General features: G+C 41.2%; 1 protein-coding gene across 1 annotated transcript; it reads left to right on the top strand.

The window, feature by feature from the left end:
* Nucleotides 1-5,218: 5,218 nt before the first annotated feature.
* LOC110914517 lies at nt 5,219-6,151 on the top strand. Its single transcript, XM_022159306.1, has one exon. It carries the CDS (start codon nt 5,219-5,221, stop codon nt 6,149-6,151), a length of 933 nt encoding a protein of 310 aa, XP_022014998.1.
* The last annotated feature ends 11,206 nt before the right edge of the window (nt 6,152-17,357 follow it).

Here is a 17,357-nt window from a genome sequence, read left to right on the forward strand (position 1 = left end):
GACGAGGGGTTAATCAGAATGATCCGAAGGAACCAAGACACATTAATGTTATTGATGAATTGTTGAAAGTTACTACTCCTGTGGATGAGGGTTCTCTAAAGTCTGATGATCGTAGGGATGCGGAAGGTACGTATATGGGTACTAGGCTGAATATGGAGGATAAAAACAGTAAACCGAGGACTTATGCTGATTCAGTCACAAACCAGAATACTAGAAAGGTTAACTTCCGGACTTTGAGTTGCTCGGGGAAACATGATGATTGTGATATTGTTCTACCGAAAGAGTCGGTTCGAGTGGTTCAGGATAAGCTAGCTAACACGCTGATTGGTTACTTTTTAGGAGATCGCATTGCTTTTCCTGTAGTTGAGTATTTTGTGCGTAACAATTGGAAAAAGTTTGGGTTAGAAAAGTCTATGATGAATGCTACTGGTTTTTTCTTTTTTAAGTTTGCGAACCGGGAAGGAATGTTGGATGTTTTAAAGGAAGGACCGTGGATAATCCGATCCCAACCTATTTTTCTAAGCGAATGGTCACCGTCGATGAAACTGGAAAAGAAGGAAGTCACTAAAGTCCAAGTGTGGGTCAAGATTCATGAAGTTCCTTTAGCTGCCTACACCGAGGATGGACTTAGCATGATTGCCACTGCTATTGGTGAACCGAAGCATCTGGATTCTTATACAACTACGATGTGTATTGATAGTTGGGGTAGAAGTAGCTATGCGAGAGCCCTGATTGAATTATCTGCTGATAAAGAATTGAAAGAGGAGATCACCTTGGCTATTCCGGTCTTGGAGGGGGAGGGTTTTATCAAGGAGACAATGTATGTTGAATACGAATGGTGCCCTCACAGGTGTTCGAGGTGTTGTGTGTTTGGGCATTCTGATGAGGTGTGTCCTAAGAACCCAAGAAAACCGATGACCAATGTTAATCAAGATCAAGGTGGTAAACCGGTAATGCAAGGAAGTCGGAAAGGTAAGGAAGTGGCTAGAGTGGACGCGGATGGCTTTTCAGGGGTTCCTACCAAGAAGGTTGCTAGGAAAGTTGGCATTCAAATCAACAAACCAAAGCCTAAATTCGAGTATAGACCTGTTAACACCAAACGTACTGATGGAACGAGTTCCAAACCGTTGGGGGTATTTATTCGTCTCGTAACCCGTTTGAGCCTTTGAATGATGAAAGTTTGGATAAAGGGGAGAGTAGTAAGAGTGCTGGTGGGAACGTAGAGGACTCTGAAGAAGATGAGGAAGTGCTAGAAAATTATAATGAAACTGATGAATACCTCATGGAGGGCACGGAAAAGGTGATTCGCAATAAAGGGGCAAGCACTCCTTCTACGCAAGTTTCCAATGGTTAGTCTCGCCGCTTGGAATGTTAGGGGGTTGAACCGCCCTCTTAAACAAAAGGAGGTTCGACAGGTAATGCATAGTAACAAGTTGAGTCTTTGTGCCATTTTGGAGTCGCATGTTGATATGGATAACTTACGTAAGGTGTGTAGCTCGGTTTTTCGGGGGTGGGATTGGACTTCGAATGGGTCTAGGTGCAACAAGGGTACTAGGATAATCACTGGTTGGGATCCAAGTGTCTTTGATGTTATGGTTATTGCTCAAACGGATCAGGTTATGCATCTTCAGTTGATGTTTAAAATCAATAAAAAGAGCCTCTTCTGTTCGGTCATATATGCAGCCAACTACTATGTTACAAGGAGAGATTTATGGCATCAACTTAATGTGCATAAAGTGTTTGTTGGGGATAGGCCGTGGGTAATTCTTGGGGATTTTAATTCAGCTCTTAATCTGGAGGATAAGTCTATGGGAGTTTCGCAAGTCTCCATTGGTATGAGAGATTTTCAAGAGTGTGTCGCTAACATTGAGATGTTTGATATTAATCGTTCGGGGTTTCAATTTACATGGAACCAAAAGCCTAAAAAGGGTATTGGCCTTCTAAAGAAAATTGATCGTGTCATGGGTAATACCCCTTTTGTGTCTGAGTTTCCGAACTCGGTTGCGTTCTTTCAGCCGTATGGAATGTCGGATCATTGCCCGTCTCTGCTTAAAATTCCGGTCGATTGTGGAACTAGGCGTTTAACGTTTAAGTTTGCAATTTTTTTAGTTCATAAATCAGGCTTCTTGGATATTGTGAAGGAAGCTTGGGGGACGCATATTGATGGGGTTGATCAATTTCAGGTGGTTAAAAAGCTGAAGTTGCTGAAACGCCCATTGAGAAATCTTATGTTTAGCCAAGGGAATTTACACAAAAAAGTGGTGGAGTTGCGTGGAAAACTGGATCTATTACAACGGGACATTGATAGTGATCCATTGAATGCTGATCTAAGATTGCAAGAAGCCAAAACTAGTGAAGAGTTCCTTGAAGCTTCTTTGGATGAGGAACGGTTCTTAAGGCAGAAGTCCAAAGTTCATTGGTTGATGGCGGGTGATGCTAACACCAAGTTTTTCCATGCTACTTTGAAGAGTAAGAATCATTTAAATAGAATTGACGTTATAACGAACTCGGAGGGGGTGTTAATGGAGGGAGAGGACGTTCAAAAAACGTTTGTGCAACACTATGAGCAATTTCTTGGTAGTGAAGGTAATGTTTCTTTATCCATTACAGAAGATTTGTTTACAAAGAAATTGAATCAGCATGATGCTTCTCATATGGTGCGTTCGGTCACGGATGAGGACATTAGGAAGGCGATGTTTGCTATTGGAAATGATAAGGCCCCGGGGCCAGATGGGTATTCGGCTGCGTTTTTTAAAAGCGCATGGCAGATCGTTGGGAGTGATGTTATTCGAGCCGTCAAGGATTTTTTTGTCACGGGTAAGATGCTTCGTGAAATCAATAATACTCTTATTGTTCTCATACCCAAAAAGCCTACGCCTTCGCTGGTTACTGACTATCGGCCTATAGCGTGCTGTAATGTGTTGTATAAGTGCATAAGTAAAATAGTGGCTGATCGTATTAAAGGTGCTCTCAATGGTATTGTTAGTATAAATCAATCAGCCTTTGTCCCGGGGCGTAAAATTTCTGATAATATCCTCTTAACGCAAGAGCTTTTGCACAATTATCATAGAGATTATGGTCCCCCTCGATGTGCTTTCAAAGTGGACATTCAGAAAGCATATGATACCGTTGATTGGCGGTTCCTCAAGGATATCCTCATCGGGTTTGGTTTTGATTGTAAAATGGTTGATTGGATTATGACTTGTGTGAAGACAACATCATATTCTATTTGTGTCAACGGTGATGTCCATGGTTATTTTAGAGGCAAGCGTGGTCTAAGACAGGGCGACCCGTTATCCCCGTACTTGTTCACGCTGGTCATGGAGGTATTGACATGTATTCTGCAACAAAATGCTTCTCGAGACTTATCATTCAAGTTCCATAATCGATGTGAGAAACAACGGATTATTAATCTGTGCTTTGCAGATGATCTCTTTCTGTTTGCTCGGGGGGATGTGAGGTCAGCTTCTTGTATTATGAGATCTTTAACCTCTTTCACTAACATGTCTGGTCTAATCCCTAGTTCTCAGAAAAGTACAACTTTTTTCTGCAATGTGACAACTCAGGCCAAAAGCTCTATTTTGGATATTTTGCCTTTTGAGGAGGGTTCGCTTCCGGTCAGGTATTTGGGGGTGCCGTTAATTTCTTCTCGGCTTTTGTTTAAAGATTGCAGTGTGCTGTTGGAGAAACTTGACAGTCGGATCATGAATTGGCGGAATAGATTCTTATCTTTTGCTGGTAGATTGCAACTTATTTCTTCGGTTCTTTCGGCCATGCATGTTTATTGGTCATCTGTTTTTATATTGCCGGCCAGAATTATCAAGGAGTTAGAAGCCAAGATGCGGAACTTCCTTTGGTCGCAGGAGAGCACATTCCATAGGGGGAAGGCTAAAGTTTCTTGGAAATCGGTTTGTGTTCCTAAGTATGAAGGCGGTTTGGGTCTTCGTCGCCTCGATGATTTTAACAAAGCCCTTATGGTTTCCCATATCTGGAGCATTCTGAATAAGCGGGAGTCTTTATGGGTTAGCTGGATTTATTCGTATAGACTTAAAGATCGAAGCTTTTGGGCTTGCAAAGAGGTTGCAAATTGTAGTTGGAGTTGGAGAAAACTTCTCCAGCTTCGGCCTATGATTAGGAATCACATATGGATGAAAGTGGGGGATGGTAGGAGTATTTCAGCTTGGTATAATACATGGAATGACGTTGGCCCTCTTTCGAACTTTTTGTCTCCAAGAACTATTTCTAATGCAGGGTTTCGTTTGGATGCTAAGCTTATAGATATTCATGAGAATGGGTCTTGGACCTGGCCGATCGCTTGGAGGGATGTTTTTCCAGTCTTAATTCAACTGGACCGTTTCACGCTTAACCCAGATGCGAGGGACGAGATGTATTGGAAGGATGGGAATGAGCTTCTTCAGTATTCCTCCTCAAATGTTTGGCACTCAATTCGGTTTAAAGAACAGGAGGTCAACTGGGTCAAACTCGTTTGGTTTCATCAGTGTATCCCTAAACATGCATTCCTTATGTGGTTAATCGTTCGCCGTAAGCTGTTGACCCAAGATATAATTCTTAAGTGGGATTTAGCTAGACGGAAGAATATGAACATGATGTGTTGTGTGCTGTGTTTCGCGAACATAGACTCTCATAACCATTTGTTTTTTGAGTGCAAGTTTTCAACGCACATATGGGATAATGTTCGCCATAAAGCGGGTATGGGCGATGTTAAGGCCACTTGGAACGATATTATGGATTGGCTGCTAGTTCGAGTTCGTTCCAAGTCAGCGGCCATGTTTGTCAGCAAGTTGCTGGTTGCTACGGTTGCTTATTTTATTTGGCAGGAGCGAAATGCTAGGCTTTTCAAGAACCAAACGAGACCTCCGGATATCATTTGTGGCTTAATTGTGGAGACGATACGACTCAAGCTTATGGGAGTTAAGTTCAAGGATTGTTTGAGGACTAGGAGGTTGCTTGAAGATTGGGGAATTGGGGGAGCTAATGTCAACGATGATGGAGGCTAACTTGTTTATCGTTTTTGAGCTTGTCTAGCTGTTTAGTCTAGTGGGGTTTTTTGGTTTGTGTTTGGTTGATTTGTGTTGATGTTTTGGTTTACATTCATGGGGCATGTCTCATGTTTGAACTAGTGAAGGTTTTGCTTCACTACTTGCTTTTATTGTGCATATATAAAATCATCGGGGTAACCCTTTACCCAAAAAAAAACATGAGCTGGGGATGGAGGAAAATCTTGTCTCTTCGTAGTGTTGTCAGGCCTTTTATCTGGAAGGTTGTTCGAAGTGGGGCTCAAACAAATGTCTGGTGGGATAATTGGTGTCAAATTAGTCCGCTAAGCTCTTTCATATCGCCCCGGAGAATAACTAATGCAGGCTTCAACATCTCTTCTTCTATTTTGGATCTAGTGGATGAAAACGGAAACTGGAGATGGCCGCAAGCTTGGTATGATTTATACCCGGTTTTAATTGGGTTAAATGCTCCTCAACTGACGCAAGGTATGGTGGACCGTATGGTTTGGAAAGACTTGGATGGGAACTCGTGTTCGTTTTGCTCATCAGAAGTGTGGCATGCTATTCGGAGTAGGCAGAATCAGGTATCCTGGGTTGATGGGGTATGGTTTTCTCAATGCATCCCTCGTCATTCCTTTCACTTATGGTTAGTTGTAAAGAATAAACTTAAAACCCAAGACCGGCTTGCTGCGTGGGAGGCGGGAAGTGCAACAAATCTAAACCTCATGTGTTGCCTGTTGTGTAGAACTAATCGAGACTCTAGAGATCATTTGTTCTTCCAGTGCTCGTTTGCTTCTAAAGTGTGGAATGAAGTTAAGACTATGGTTCAAATGGGTAATGTTGATAGCTCTTGGCAATCCATTATGACGTGGATGGAACGAAATGCAAGTACAAAGAAGACGGATCATATTATATGCAAGCTGGTTATTGCGGCCTCGACTTACTTCATCTGGCAAAAGAGAAACAATTGCCTATTTTCCAATGTTTTGGCTGATCAGAAAGTGGTTATTCAGAAAATCAAGGAAGCTGTTCGTTTACGGTTAATGGGGTTCAAGTTCCGAAGACAATCAAGTATTGAGAGTCTCCTTAGGACATGGAAGATCGGGTCAAATGATACAAATGATCCGGGCTAGCTGATTTTGTTCGTTTAGTCGTTCTTTGTGTAGTGTTGGCCGTTTTGTGTTAGCTGTGGTTTGTTGGTTGTGTTTGTGGGTTGTGTTTGTTTATCCTTTGTCCTAGGCGTTGGTATGTCAAGCCTAGTTGGTGTGTCCTTGTCGGGCATGCCCTTGTTCTTATTTTGGCATTTATAAAATTTACCTGGGGTAATCCCTTTACCCAAAAAACAATATCAAAAGCATAATTAAAACCTTGTTCTCTTAAAGCAGAAACAGAAATGCAACTTTATCAATTTTTTTAAAAAAAACCCTCCCTCTCTCCTGGGCGATTTCTTGCGCATCATGAACCCTAATTTTCATTGCGATTCGTTTGTATAACAGTCTGTGATTAGGATTGTTCATCCAATCTCTATAACGAACTAGTTAGCAATAGTAATCGATCTGTTAAGTAGGGTTTTTCGTTTCTTTCTATAATCGCCGCCATAGTTGCTGTTGTTGAGGTCCTGACTGATTAATCTGGGTGTTATTGGTCGCGGTTAACTGAGTTTAATTTAGCTAGATTGATACACTGGATTAATGGGTTAAGGATTTTGATTTCGGCACTAGGGTTTCAGGATTAGGGTTTTTCTGTTTTCGTTGGTTGGTGGCTGAATCTGAGTTTTTGTTTGGTGTTACGTGTGCATGGAGGGTAGGAGTGATGGAAACGGTACGATGGAGGGTGGAGGCACTCCAGGGACGGAAGACAAAACACCTCCAATTCGTGGTATAGGTTTGCGGGTGACGAACATTGAGGGTAACAATATGTTCCCTAGGCGTGGTATTTACTCTACCAACAATCATTCGGTTCTTGATGGGTTGTTGGAGATCTCTAAACCGGTCGAATTGAATACTGCATGTGGAGGGATTAACGTGGCGGCGATGAATGCATCCCATGCAAACCCTAGTGGAGTATCGAACTTAAACCCTAGTGGAGTATTCGGGTCTACCACGGCAGATATGGATGTCTTGGGTGATCAACTTGGTGTGCAAGGAAGTCAGAATGTTCGTAGGGATCCAGGTAAGACTCCGGTATCGTATGCGGATTCCATTGGGGCGTCTAGTGCTAGAAAGGTTAATTTCCGAACGCTTGCAAGTCTGGTAGAGCAGGAGGGCTGTGATGTAGTTTTGCCGAAAGAATCTGTTAGGGTTGTCAAAGATAAGCTTGCTAATACGTTATATGGATACTTTCTTGGTGATCGTGTTGCTTACCCGGTAGTTGAGTATTTCGTGAGGAACAACTGGAAGAAATTTGGCCTCCAAAAGTCTATGATGAATGCCAGTGGTTTCTTCTTCTTTAAATTTGCAAATGAGAATGGTATGATGAATGCAATGAAAGGAGGTCCTTGGATCATTCGTTCACAACCGCTTTTTCTTAATGTATGGTCTCCATCCTCGAAACTGGAAAAGAAGGAAGTGAAGTCGGTGCAACTTTGGGTTAAAATTCACGAGGTTCCTCTTGCGGCTTATACAGAGGATGGTTTAAGCATGATTGCAACAGCCATTGGTTAACCAATAGCGTTAGATTCTTATACTACCTCAATGTGTTTAGATTCGTGGGGTCGGAGCAGCTTTGCGAGAGCTCTAGTTGAAATCTCGGCAGATAATGAATGCAAGGAGGAGATTGTGATTGCTGTTCCAGATTTGGAAGGGGATGGGTTTGTTAAGGTAAAGATGTACGTGGAATATGAATGGTGCCCACACCGATGCTCTCTTTGCAAGGTCTTTGGACATAACGATGGGGATTGTCCGAAGCAAGTCACGCAGGTTACGAAGGCTCCGGCCAATATTCCAAAAGCTCAAAAAGCTCCTAATTCTAAAGGGAATTCGAAAAAACCAGTGGTAGACAAAGATGGATTCAGGGATGTGGAAGCTAGGAAAGCGGAGCCTTCATTGTCAATATTTCGGGAATCAAGCTTTGGACATGGTGTGTGACTAGATGGTCCCATGGGGAAGCTCTGGGCGACTTTGGTGAATTCGTGAAACCCTAGCCGATTCAATCACAACTTGGTCTTGAACGATTCTGGTTAGTGTCTAAGGATTCCTAATTCGTTTCGTTAGATTCAAATCATCTGAAATCAGATTGAGTTACGTGCGCTAGGGTTTGGTTGTCAATCGTTTCTGAATTCAGATTAAGTTTCATTCGATTAGGGTTTACCGGCTGCATCTTTTCCGTTCAATTCGATTAGGGTTTACGGTTGCGGCGGTAATCCAACGTTTTTCTTGCTGATTATTGATCTCGAATACCAGTAATTGTGGATTTGGGGTTATTTCAGTTTGATTAGGGTTTGTTTGAGGCGGCTGTTATTGTGTCAAACTTTTGTTTCGGGTTCAATTCTTGGACGATTTAGGGTTTGTTTTCAGCCGTCATACGTTTGATCAATGGATGAACGAACTGAGGAGGATTCAAACGTCTTTGTGAGGAAGATTCGAAGCATTGATGGGAAACCTTTTGAGCCACGACAGAATTCACAAATCCCTACCGTTTCAGAAGTGGGGAATAAGAAGGTTCGGTTCATGGTTCCGCTAAATGATACTGATTATGTTCTTGGCTGTTCGGATTCACCTGATGAGGATTATGCAATGGTTTTTGATAAGAGAAAGGTATCATTTGTGCTTCCGCTAAATGATGTCAGCCCGGCTCGTGTCCGAAAGCAGGAACAGGTTGAAAATGCTCGAGTACAGCAACAGTTGTATGCTGATGTGGTTCTAAACAAACAGGTTGATCAGAATGGCCCTAAACGGGTTGGTAATACAAACCAGGCTCATAGTGAAGAGGAAAGTGCTAGGAAAACCAATGAAGTGGCTAACCAAGTACCGAAAGTCAATTTTCGGAAGCTAAGCTCGGATGCCTCATTGGAGGGTGTGGATGTAGTGCTGCCTATTGACTCTGTTCGTCAAGTTAATAACAGGTTAGCTAATACTCTTTATGGTTACTTCTTGGGGGATAGAATTGCATATCCGGTTGTTGATTACTTTGTGAGAACAAATTGGAAGAAACATGGTCTTCAGAAAACGATGATGAATTCAAATGGGTTCTTCTTCTTCAAGTTTGAAGATAGAAAGGGAATGGACGCTGTTCTTGAAGGGGGTCCTTGGATGATTCGTAACAAACCCTTGTTTCTCAACATTTGGTCCCCTACAAACAGCCTTAAGAAAGAAGAGTTTAAAAACGTCGCGGTTTGGGTGAAATTGCATGACGTTCCCCTAGTGGCATATTCTGATGATGGGTTAAGCATGCTGGCTTCAAAAATTGGTTCTCCTGTGCGGCTGGATTCGTATACTGTTGATATGTGTAATGATGCTTGGGGTCGGAGCAGCTATGCTAGGGCTCTCATTGAAATACCAGCTGATCAAGAGTTGAAAAGTAATATAACCATGGCTATTCCTGATTTGGATGGAAACAATTATGTTACGGTTACTATTCGGGTGGAGTATGAATGGGAACCTCCGAGATGTGCTCACTGCTGTGTGTTTGGGCATGACTCTGTGGAATGTCCTACTCGTATTGGCACAACATCGAGGCCAACAGTAGACGAGGATGGTTTCACTGATGTTCCGGTTAAGAAAAGTGCAAAGAAGAATGGCTTTCAAGTTAATAACCAAAAGCCAAAATTTGAGTACAGACCGGTGGATAGGAAGAAAAAGGCCGTTGCGCCTCAGCAGGTTTCTACTTCCCATAAAATCAAAACTCATAATCCGTTTTCTACTCTTGAGGGTGTTGGAGAACGTGGGGCTGCAACGCAAGAGAGAGCCAAAAGGGGTAGTCAGACTCATGTGGATTTAGATGAGGATGGGGTTGAAGTTGTTTATGATGAAACCAAAGATGCGGGTACATATACTTCGTCTTCTAGAACAGGGGCAAGCACCTCTTCGACAAAGAGATTCAATGGTTAGTTTGCATTCGGTTCGTTTAAAGGGGCTGCCCTTTTGTGGGAACTTCATTTTCGATGATGGCGGTTGAAGATTTTGGTTATGTTTTTGTTTTGTCTACTAGATATCTTGCATGATGTGTAGTAGGCTAGGTTTGATGTGAATGTCTTAGGTGTTTTTTATTTGTTGGCTTACATATACGGGGCATGTCCTGTATATGAACTAGTGTGGAATTCATCCTCACTACTTGTACTTATTTGCGGTTTATAATAGATTTACCGGGGTAACCCTTTACCCAAAAAAAAAAAAAAAAGCTAGGAAAGCGGCAAAGAGGACCGGGTTTCCGGTTAACAAACAAAAACAGAGATTCGAGTACCGTCCGGTTGGGTTAAAAACCAGTGGAGAGCCTAATAAATCAGCCCCATCTTCGAGTTTCTTCTCAAGAAACCCTTTTGATGTGTTAAATGATCCGAGTAATGACCATGAAGCTGGTGGAAGCGGACAAGGGGATACGAAAGATGATTTGGATGATGATGAGGTCCAGGAAATATACAACGAGACGGATGAGTTTCTGGTTAACGACGCGAGTAAACCTGTAACTAAACAAGGGGCAAGCACTCCTTTTTCACCGGTTAATAATGGTTAGTCTTGCATCATGGAATGTAAGGGGGTTGAACCGCCCTCTGAAACAAACGGAGGTTCGACAAGCTGTTAAAGACTATAGTTTGAGTTTGTGTGCAATTTTAGAGTCGCATGTTGATGTTAGTAGACTGAGTCAAGTGTGCCGTTCTGTTTTTCGCTCATGGGATTGGACATCTAATGGAGCTCGATGTAGCAAAGGTACTAGGATCATTATAGGTTGGAATCCAGCTGTCTTTGATGTTATGGTGCTGTCTCAGACTGATCAGGTTGTTCATTTACAACTATTTTTTAAGAAAGATAACAAGGTAGCTTTTTGTTCGGTTGTTTATGCGGCTAATTATTATGTGACCCGAAGGGAGCTATGGCACCATCTCTCTATGCACAAAAGTTTTGTTGGCAATAATCCATGGGTTATTATGGGAGATTTCAACTCAGCGTTAAATCTAGAGGATAAATCGATGGGGGCTTCTTCGGTGACTCGTAGTATGATAGAGTTCCAAGAGTGTGTAGATGACCTCGAAATGCTGGATATTAATCGAACCGGTCTTCACTTCACTTGGAGTCAGAAGCCGAAAAAGGGAATTGGGCTGCTTAAGAAGATTGATAGAGTTCTTGGTAATACCTCTTTCGTTACCAATTTTCCGAATGCTGTTGCTTTTTTCCAACCATATCGTCTTTCGGATCATTGCCCGTGTGTCTTAAAGCTTCCAGATGCTGACATCTTGAAACATCGGTCATTTAAATTCGCTAACTTTCTTGTTTTTAAACCTGAATTTGGCGATATAGTGAAGAGGGTGTGGGATACTAGAATAAATGGAGTGCACCAGTTCCGTGTTGTTAAACGTCTTCGGCTTCTTAAGAAGCCTCTCCGTGCACTGTTATTTAAGCAAGGTAACTTGCATAAAAAAGTTGAGGCTCTCCGCGAGAAGCTTGATGTCATTCAGAATTCTATTGACAAGCATCCGGATTCTGAGAGTCTTCGGGTTGAGGAAACTACTTTAAGTGCTGAATACAAAGAAGCTTTATTGGATGAGGAGCGTTTTCTGAAACAGAAATCCAAGGTAGAATGGTTACGAGCTGGGGATATGAACACGGCTTTTTTCCACTCATCACTTAAAAGCAAAAATCATCAGAGCCGTATAGATGTGATCCGTGATACTGGGGGTGTTATCCATGAGGGTAATCAGGTGTATCAGGCTGTCGTTGATCATTATGAAAAATTTTTGGGTTGTAGGGGCGATACTTCTCTGAATCCGGCTCCGGATTTATTTACTAATGTATTGGATCCGAATATTGCTAGTTATATGTGTAGACAGGTTACTGAAGATGAGGTTAAGAAAGCCATGTTCTCTATTGGTATTGACAAGGCTCCTGGTCCTGACGGCTTTACGGCAGCGTTTTTCAAGAGTGCGTGGCACATTGTTGGTAATGATGTCTCAAGGGCTATTATCGATTTTTTTGACACGGGAAATCTTCTCCGAGAGTTAAACCATACTCTTATCGTGCTAGTGCCTAAGGTTCCGTCCCCATCGGTTGTCACTGATTTCAGACCGATAGCATGCTGTAATGTCATTTATAAATGCATTACCAAGATTCTGGCGGAGAGAGTGAAGGGGGCCTTGAATAATATTGTCAGCATCAACCAGTCTGCGTTTGTTCCAGGTAGGAAGATTTCTGACAATATTCTGTTAACCCAAGAATTGATGCACAATTATCATAGAAATTCTGGTCCGCCAAGATGTGCGTTTAAAGTTGATATCCAAAAGGCTTATGATACAGTTGATTGGAAGTTCCTTAAAAATATCCTGCTTGGCTTTGGTTTCAATAACAAGATGGTCAATTGGATCATGGTGTGTGTCTCTACTGTTTCGTACTCTGTTTGCGTAAACGGTAATGTTCATGGGTATTTTAAAGGTAGCCGGGGGCTTCGTCAGGGTGATCCTCTCTCCCCGTATCTTTTTACTTTGGTGATGGAGGTTCTCACGGGCATTCTGCATCATATGATCAGGATTGACTCTTCATTTAAATTTCATAATAAATGTGAGAAGCAGCAAATAATCAACCTATGTTTTGCTGATGATTTGTTCTTGTTTGCGAGAGGGGAAATTGCTTCGGCCAGGTGTATTATGAAGTCTCTTACTGACTTTTCTAAAATGTCGGGGTTGGTGCCCAGTATCCAGAAAAGCACGGTATTCTTTTGTAATGTCCCAAGTTATATAAAAAATGCTATTCTGAACATTATGCCGTTTAAGGAGGGATCCTTGCCTGTGCGTTATCTTGGTGTTCCCTTGATCTCTTCAGGGCTCGTTTATAAAGACTGTAGTGTTTTGATGGAAAGCCTTGACAAACGAATCAAGCATTGGCGTAACAAACTGCTCTCGTTTGCTGGGAGATTGCAGCTCATTGTTTCCGTCTTGTCTTCTATGCATATTTTCTGGTCATCTGTCTTTCTTTTGCCGAATAGAGTCATTCATGAATTGGAAGCAAAGATGAGGAATTTTTTGTGGTCTCAAGATGTTGCGTTCCATAGAGGTAAAGCGAAGGTGTCTTGGAAAGTCGTTTGTCTTCCCAAGTATGAAGGTGGTTTGGGTATTCGGCGTCTAGGTGATGTAAACAAAGCTCTAATGACTAAGCATATTTGGAGTATCATTACAAACCGAAATTCGTTGTGGGTGGAGTGGGTGCACAGCTACAGGTTAAGAGGTAAAAACTTCTGGATTTCAAAGGTTGTTTCGAATAGCTGCTATTCTTGGAGAAAACTTCTCCAACTTAGGCCGCAAATGAGACAATTTTTTTGGTCGGATATCGGAGATGGTACGAGGACCTCGGCTTGGTATGATACTTGGTGCGAGCTAGGGCCGCTTGGGAACTTCATCGTGCCTAGAACTATTGCTAATGCAGGGTTTCGGCTTGAGGATTCTGTTTCTCAAATCCAGTTAAACGGTGAGTGGAAATGGCCGGTCGCTTGGAGGGATTTATTCCCTGTCTTAAATCAGCTAGATCAAGTCCATATTATGCCAAACAAACTAGACAGAGTCATATGGCGAGATGGTAATGAGAAGACAGATTTTTCGACATCGTGTGTGTGGGACTCGATTCGGTATAAGGAAACGGAAGTGGTATGGAGTACTATAGTCTGGTTTGCTCAATGTATACCGCGGCATGCGTTTCTCATGTGGCTAATCATGCGAGGTAAATTACTTACGCAAGATAAGATTCTAAAATGGGATTTGTCTCGTCGGAAAAATATGAACATGATGTGTTGTTTATTATGCTATGCTAATCACGACTCCCATAGTCATTTGTTCTTTGAATGTAATTATTCGACAAAGGTTTGGGATATAGTGAAACGAAAGGTGGGAATGGATTCGGTTCAACCCAAATGGGCAGATATTGTAGACTGGTTGATTACTCGGTCCAAATCTAAATTAGCTAAGGATTATGTCGCTAGAGTGGTGGTTGCGGCTACGGCTTACACTATTTGGCAGGAGCGAAATGCTAGGATTTTCAAAAATCAGCTAAGACCTCCAGAGACTGTGGGTGCTCATATTATACAATTGGTTCGATACAAATTAATGGGTGCGAGGTTGAAGAATACTGGTAATGTCCGCAGGCTTCTAAGCGAATGGGATGTTCATGGCAAAGAGCTATTGGACGATGGTGGCTGACTAGTTGTTTAAATTGTATTTTGTTTTTCCTAGTGGTCAGGCTAGTTGTTTTTTGTTTTGGGTTTGTAGTTGCTTGTTTATGGTTGTTTTGGATTACTTTCATGGGGTATGCCTCATGATTGAACTAGTGTAGACTCTCTACACTACTTGGTTTGTTTTGGTTTGTTGATATATAAAATCACCGGGGTAACCCTTTACCCAAAAAAAAAGCAGAAACAGAAATAATATTCTTAGTCAAACTAGGAACATAAAAAACATTGTCTAAAGTAATAAACAATCCAGAAGGTAATTCAAGAATAAATTCTCCAACTACCTTCACAGCAACATTCTGCCCGTTCCCAACGTGCAGCTCTAAGTCACCCTGCTTCAGCTTCCTAATCCTTTTTAGTCCCTGCAAATCATTAAAATGTGAAAACCACATCCAGTGTCAAACACCCAAGATTTGCTCGAAAAGGAAAATAGATCAATAACATGTATACCTGAGGATTCTCCAATCTGCAGCTTCTTAAGCTTCAACTCAGCCAGGTACTTGGGACAATTCCTCTTCCAATGCCCGATCTCATCACAGTGAAAACACTTGGCATCTTTATGAGGCTTTGCCTTCGGAGTGGCAACCTTTTTGCCTTTGCCCTTGTCTTGCTTACTCGCCTTGCCTTTTCCCTTGGATTGCTTCTTCTTGGTAATTCTTCCTTCCCTGATCGCCAGCACTGGATTGCCCTTAGTTGGGATGTTTGTCTCAGCAGTTTTTAGCATCTGATGCAACTCTGGGATCGTTCTTTCCCACCCATTCATGTTATAGTTCATTACGAACTGATGATATGAATTGGGTAGCGAGTTAAGGATCACATCCGTAGCTAACTCATTACTAAGGGGTGCGTTCAGACGCTCCAGTTGATCAACGAAAGACTTCATTTTCAGTACATGAGCACTGACCGAAGTACCTTCCTGCATGCGACATGTAATGAGAGATCTCATCACCTCAAAACGCTCATGACGAGCTTGCTGCTGAAACATGTTTTTCAGCTGCTCACTCATCTCATATGCGCCTAAGTTTTCCAGATTCTTCTGAAGTTCTGGAATCATCATAGCAAGCATAAGACATGTCACATCTTGGGAATCATGAACATGTTTTTCTCATGTCCTACGGGCTGCACCCGTATTAGCAGCAGGTGCTTCGGGAATTGGTCCTTCAAGGACATAAGCCTTTTTCTCCGCCCTGAGAACAATTTTCAGGTTGCGGTACCAATCCATGAAGTTAGAATTATCAAGTTTAGCATTTTCAAGGATGGACTTAAGCGAGAATTTGGTGTTATCAGAATTGTTTGTAGACATCTGAAGAACTTAGAAGAAAATTTTATTAGTAATTTTCATGCATTAACCTAATTCAATTTTGACCCAAGATATACAAAATTTTAGGAATTAGGATGAGATCCCATCTCCCCATAACTCAGTGAATGGACTTAGCACTCTTCACTGGCATAGATTGAAGGGTAGGTGACGATCACCAATTGTGTCAACTACACAATTCTCGGTTTGGGGTCGCATGACGAGTGTTGTCAAGCATTGGTACGTTAACCCCAACTACGCTCACTTTCACAACCGTAGAAGACGAATGCAGGGTAAACACTAACATCCGCTCTCGTGTCGCAAAAGTGATATTTGTCCTCAAATCAGAACTGTAGCCCGGCCCATGTAAGCATGGAAATCGCGGAACTACCCCTAACCAAAACCGTAGGCCTGGATGCAGGGTAAACACTAGCACCAGGGGTTCGGATAGATCAGTTCGGGTGTTCTTAATTTAGGGTGTCGTAGAATATCGATTTTAATTTGGGTTATATTTTAAAATTACCAGTTCGGGTCGTTTTAAAATACTTGTACGGCCTATGGCATGAACATAGGCTATACAATTCCTTTGTAAAAATCAATTTTACGTTTTAATTTGTGACGACTTGAAACACCTTTCAATCACTCGACCGATTAATTTTAAATACCCTATTTAATCTAAGTTGGTCGTGTCGCAAATTTATTTTAATTAATAACTTTTATTAATTACGGTTTTCAAATTAACTTTTAATTTTTTTTGAAAAACCAATTTTGATTTTTTGTATTTTAAAATAAACTGTTTATTTTAATTACCTATCCAATACTTAATAAACCTTTTATTAAAATTGTCGTTTTAATGATCGTGTATTAGTTATTAATTTTATGGCGTAATAAACATCTCATGGCAAAACGCAAAATAAATAAATAAATATGCAATTCCGGGTTCATAATATGTTCGGTTCGTTCGAGCCCAAGAACGTGAACCGAGCCCATTAAGTGTAGCACAAACACTTTTGTGCTCCCACTTAATTTTTGATCCAATCCAAATAAAAAAACTTTAATATAAAGAAAACTTAAATTTCCTTTAGATATTGTAACGAAAAGACTTAACAAAATTTTAACTTTATTTTTAAAATAAAGTGTTTAGTTACGTTTTTTTTTTAATATTTTAGTTTGGTATATATTAAAAATAATTATTTTAATATATTCGTTTTTCTTTAAACTAATTTAACGCGTGTAGCTCCAAAAACTAATTTAGTACACGTGTTATGAAAAACGATTCTAGACCCGGATTTGCATACTACGATCATTAAGCTAAACGAAATAGGTTAAGGCCAAAAATTATTTCAAAGAAGACTTTGACAAGTGTTAGTTTTGGCCTTAATACAAACTTGCCTATTACTATTGTATGTGACAGGTTCCTATGCCAAATCTACTCGATTTTAAGCATGCAATTCTATAACTATTTTATAGATCTATAAACACTATAATAAAACTAGCCTACTTTGATTTGTAAGGTGGCTCTGATACCACTGTTGGAAATTTCGTGTAACTTTTAGAAAATAATTATTACTCAATTTGTCAAACAAACTGAGCGCAGCGGAAAACATGTACACGAGGTTCGGTTCTAAACCGATTCCACCAGTGATCTCATTACAATCAAAATAGGTTATATTAAAATT

This window comes from Helianthus annuus, chromosome 15 (genome assembly GCF_002127325.2).
Source record: "Helianthus annuus cultivar XRQ/B chromosome 15, HanXRQr2.0-SUNRISE, whole genome shotgun sequence".
NCBI classification, from domain to species: domain Eukaryota; kingdom Viridiplantae; phylum Streptophyta; class Magnoliopsida; order Asterales; family Asteraceae; genus Helianthus; species Helianthus annuus.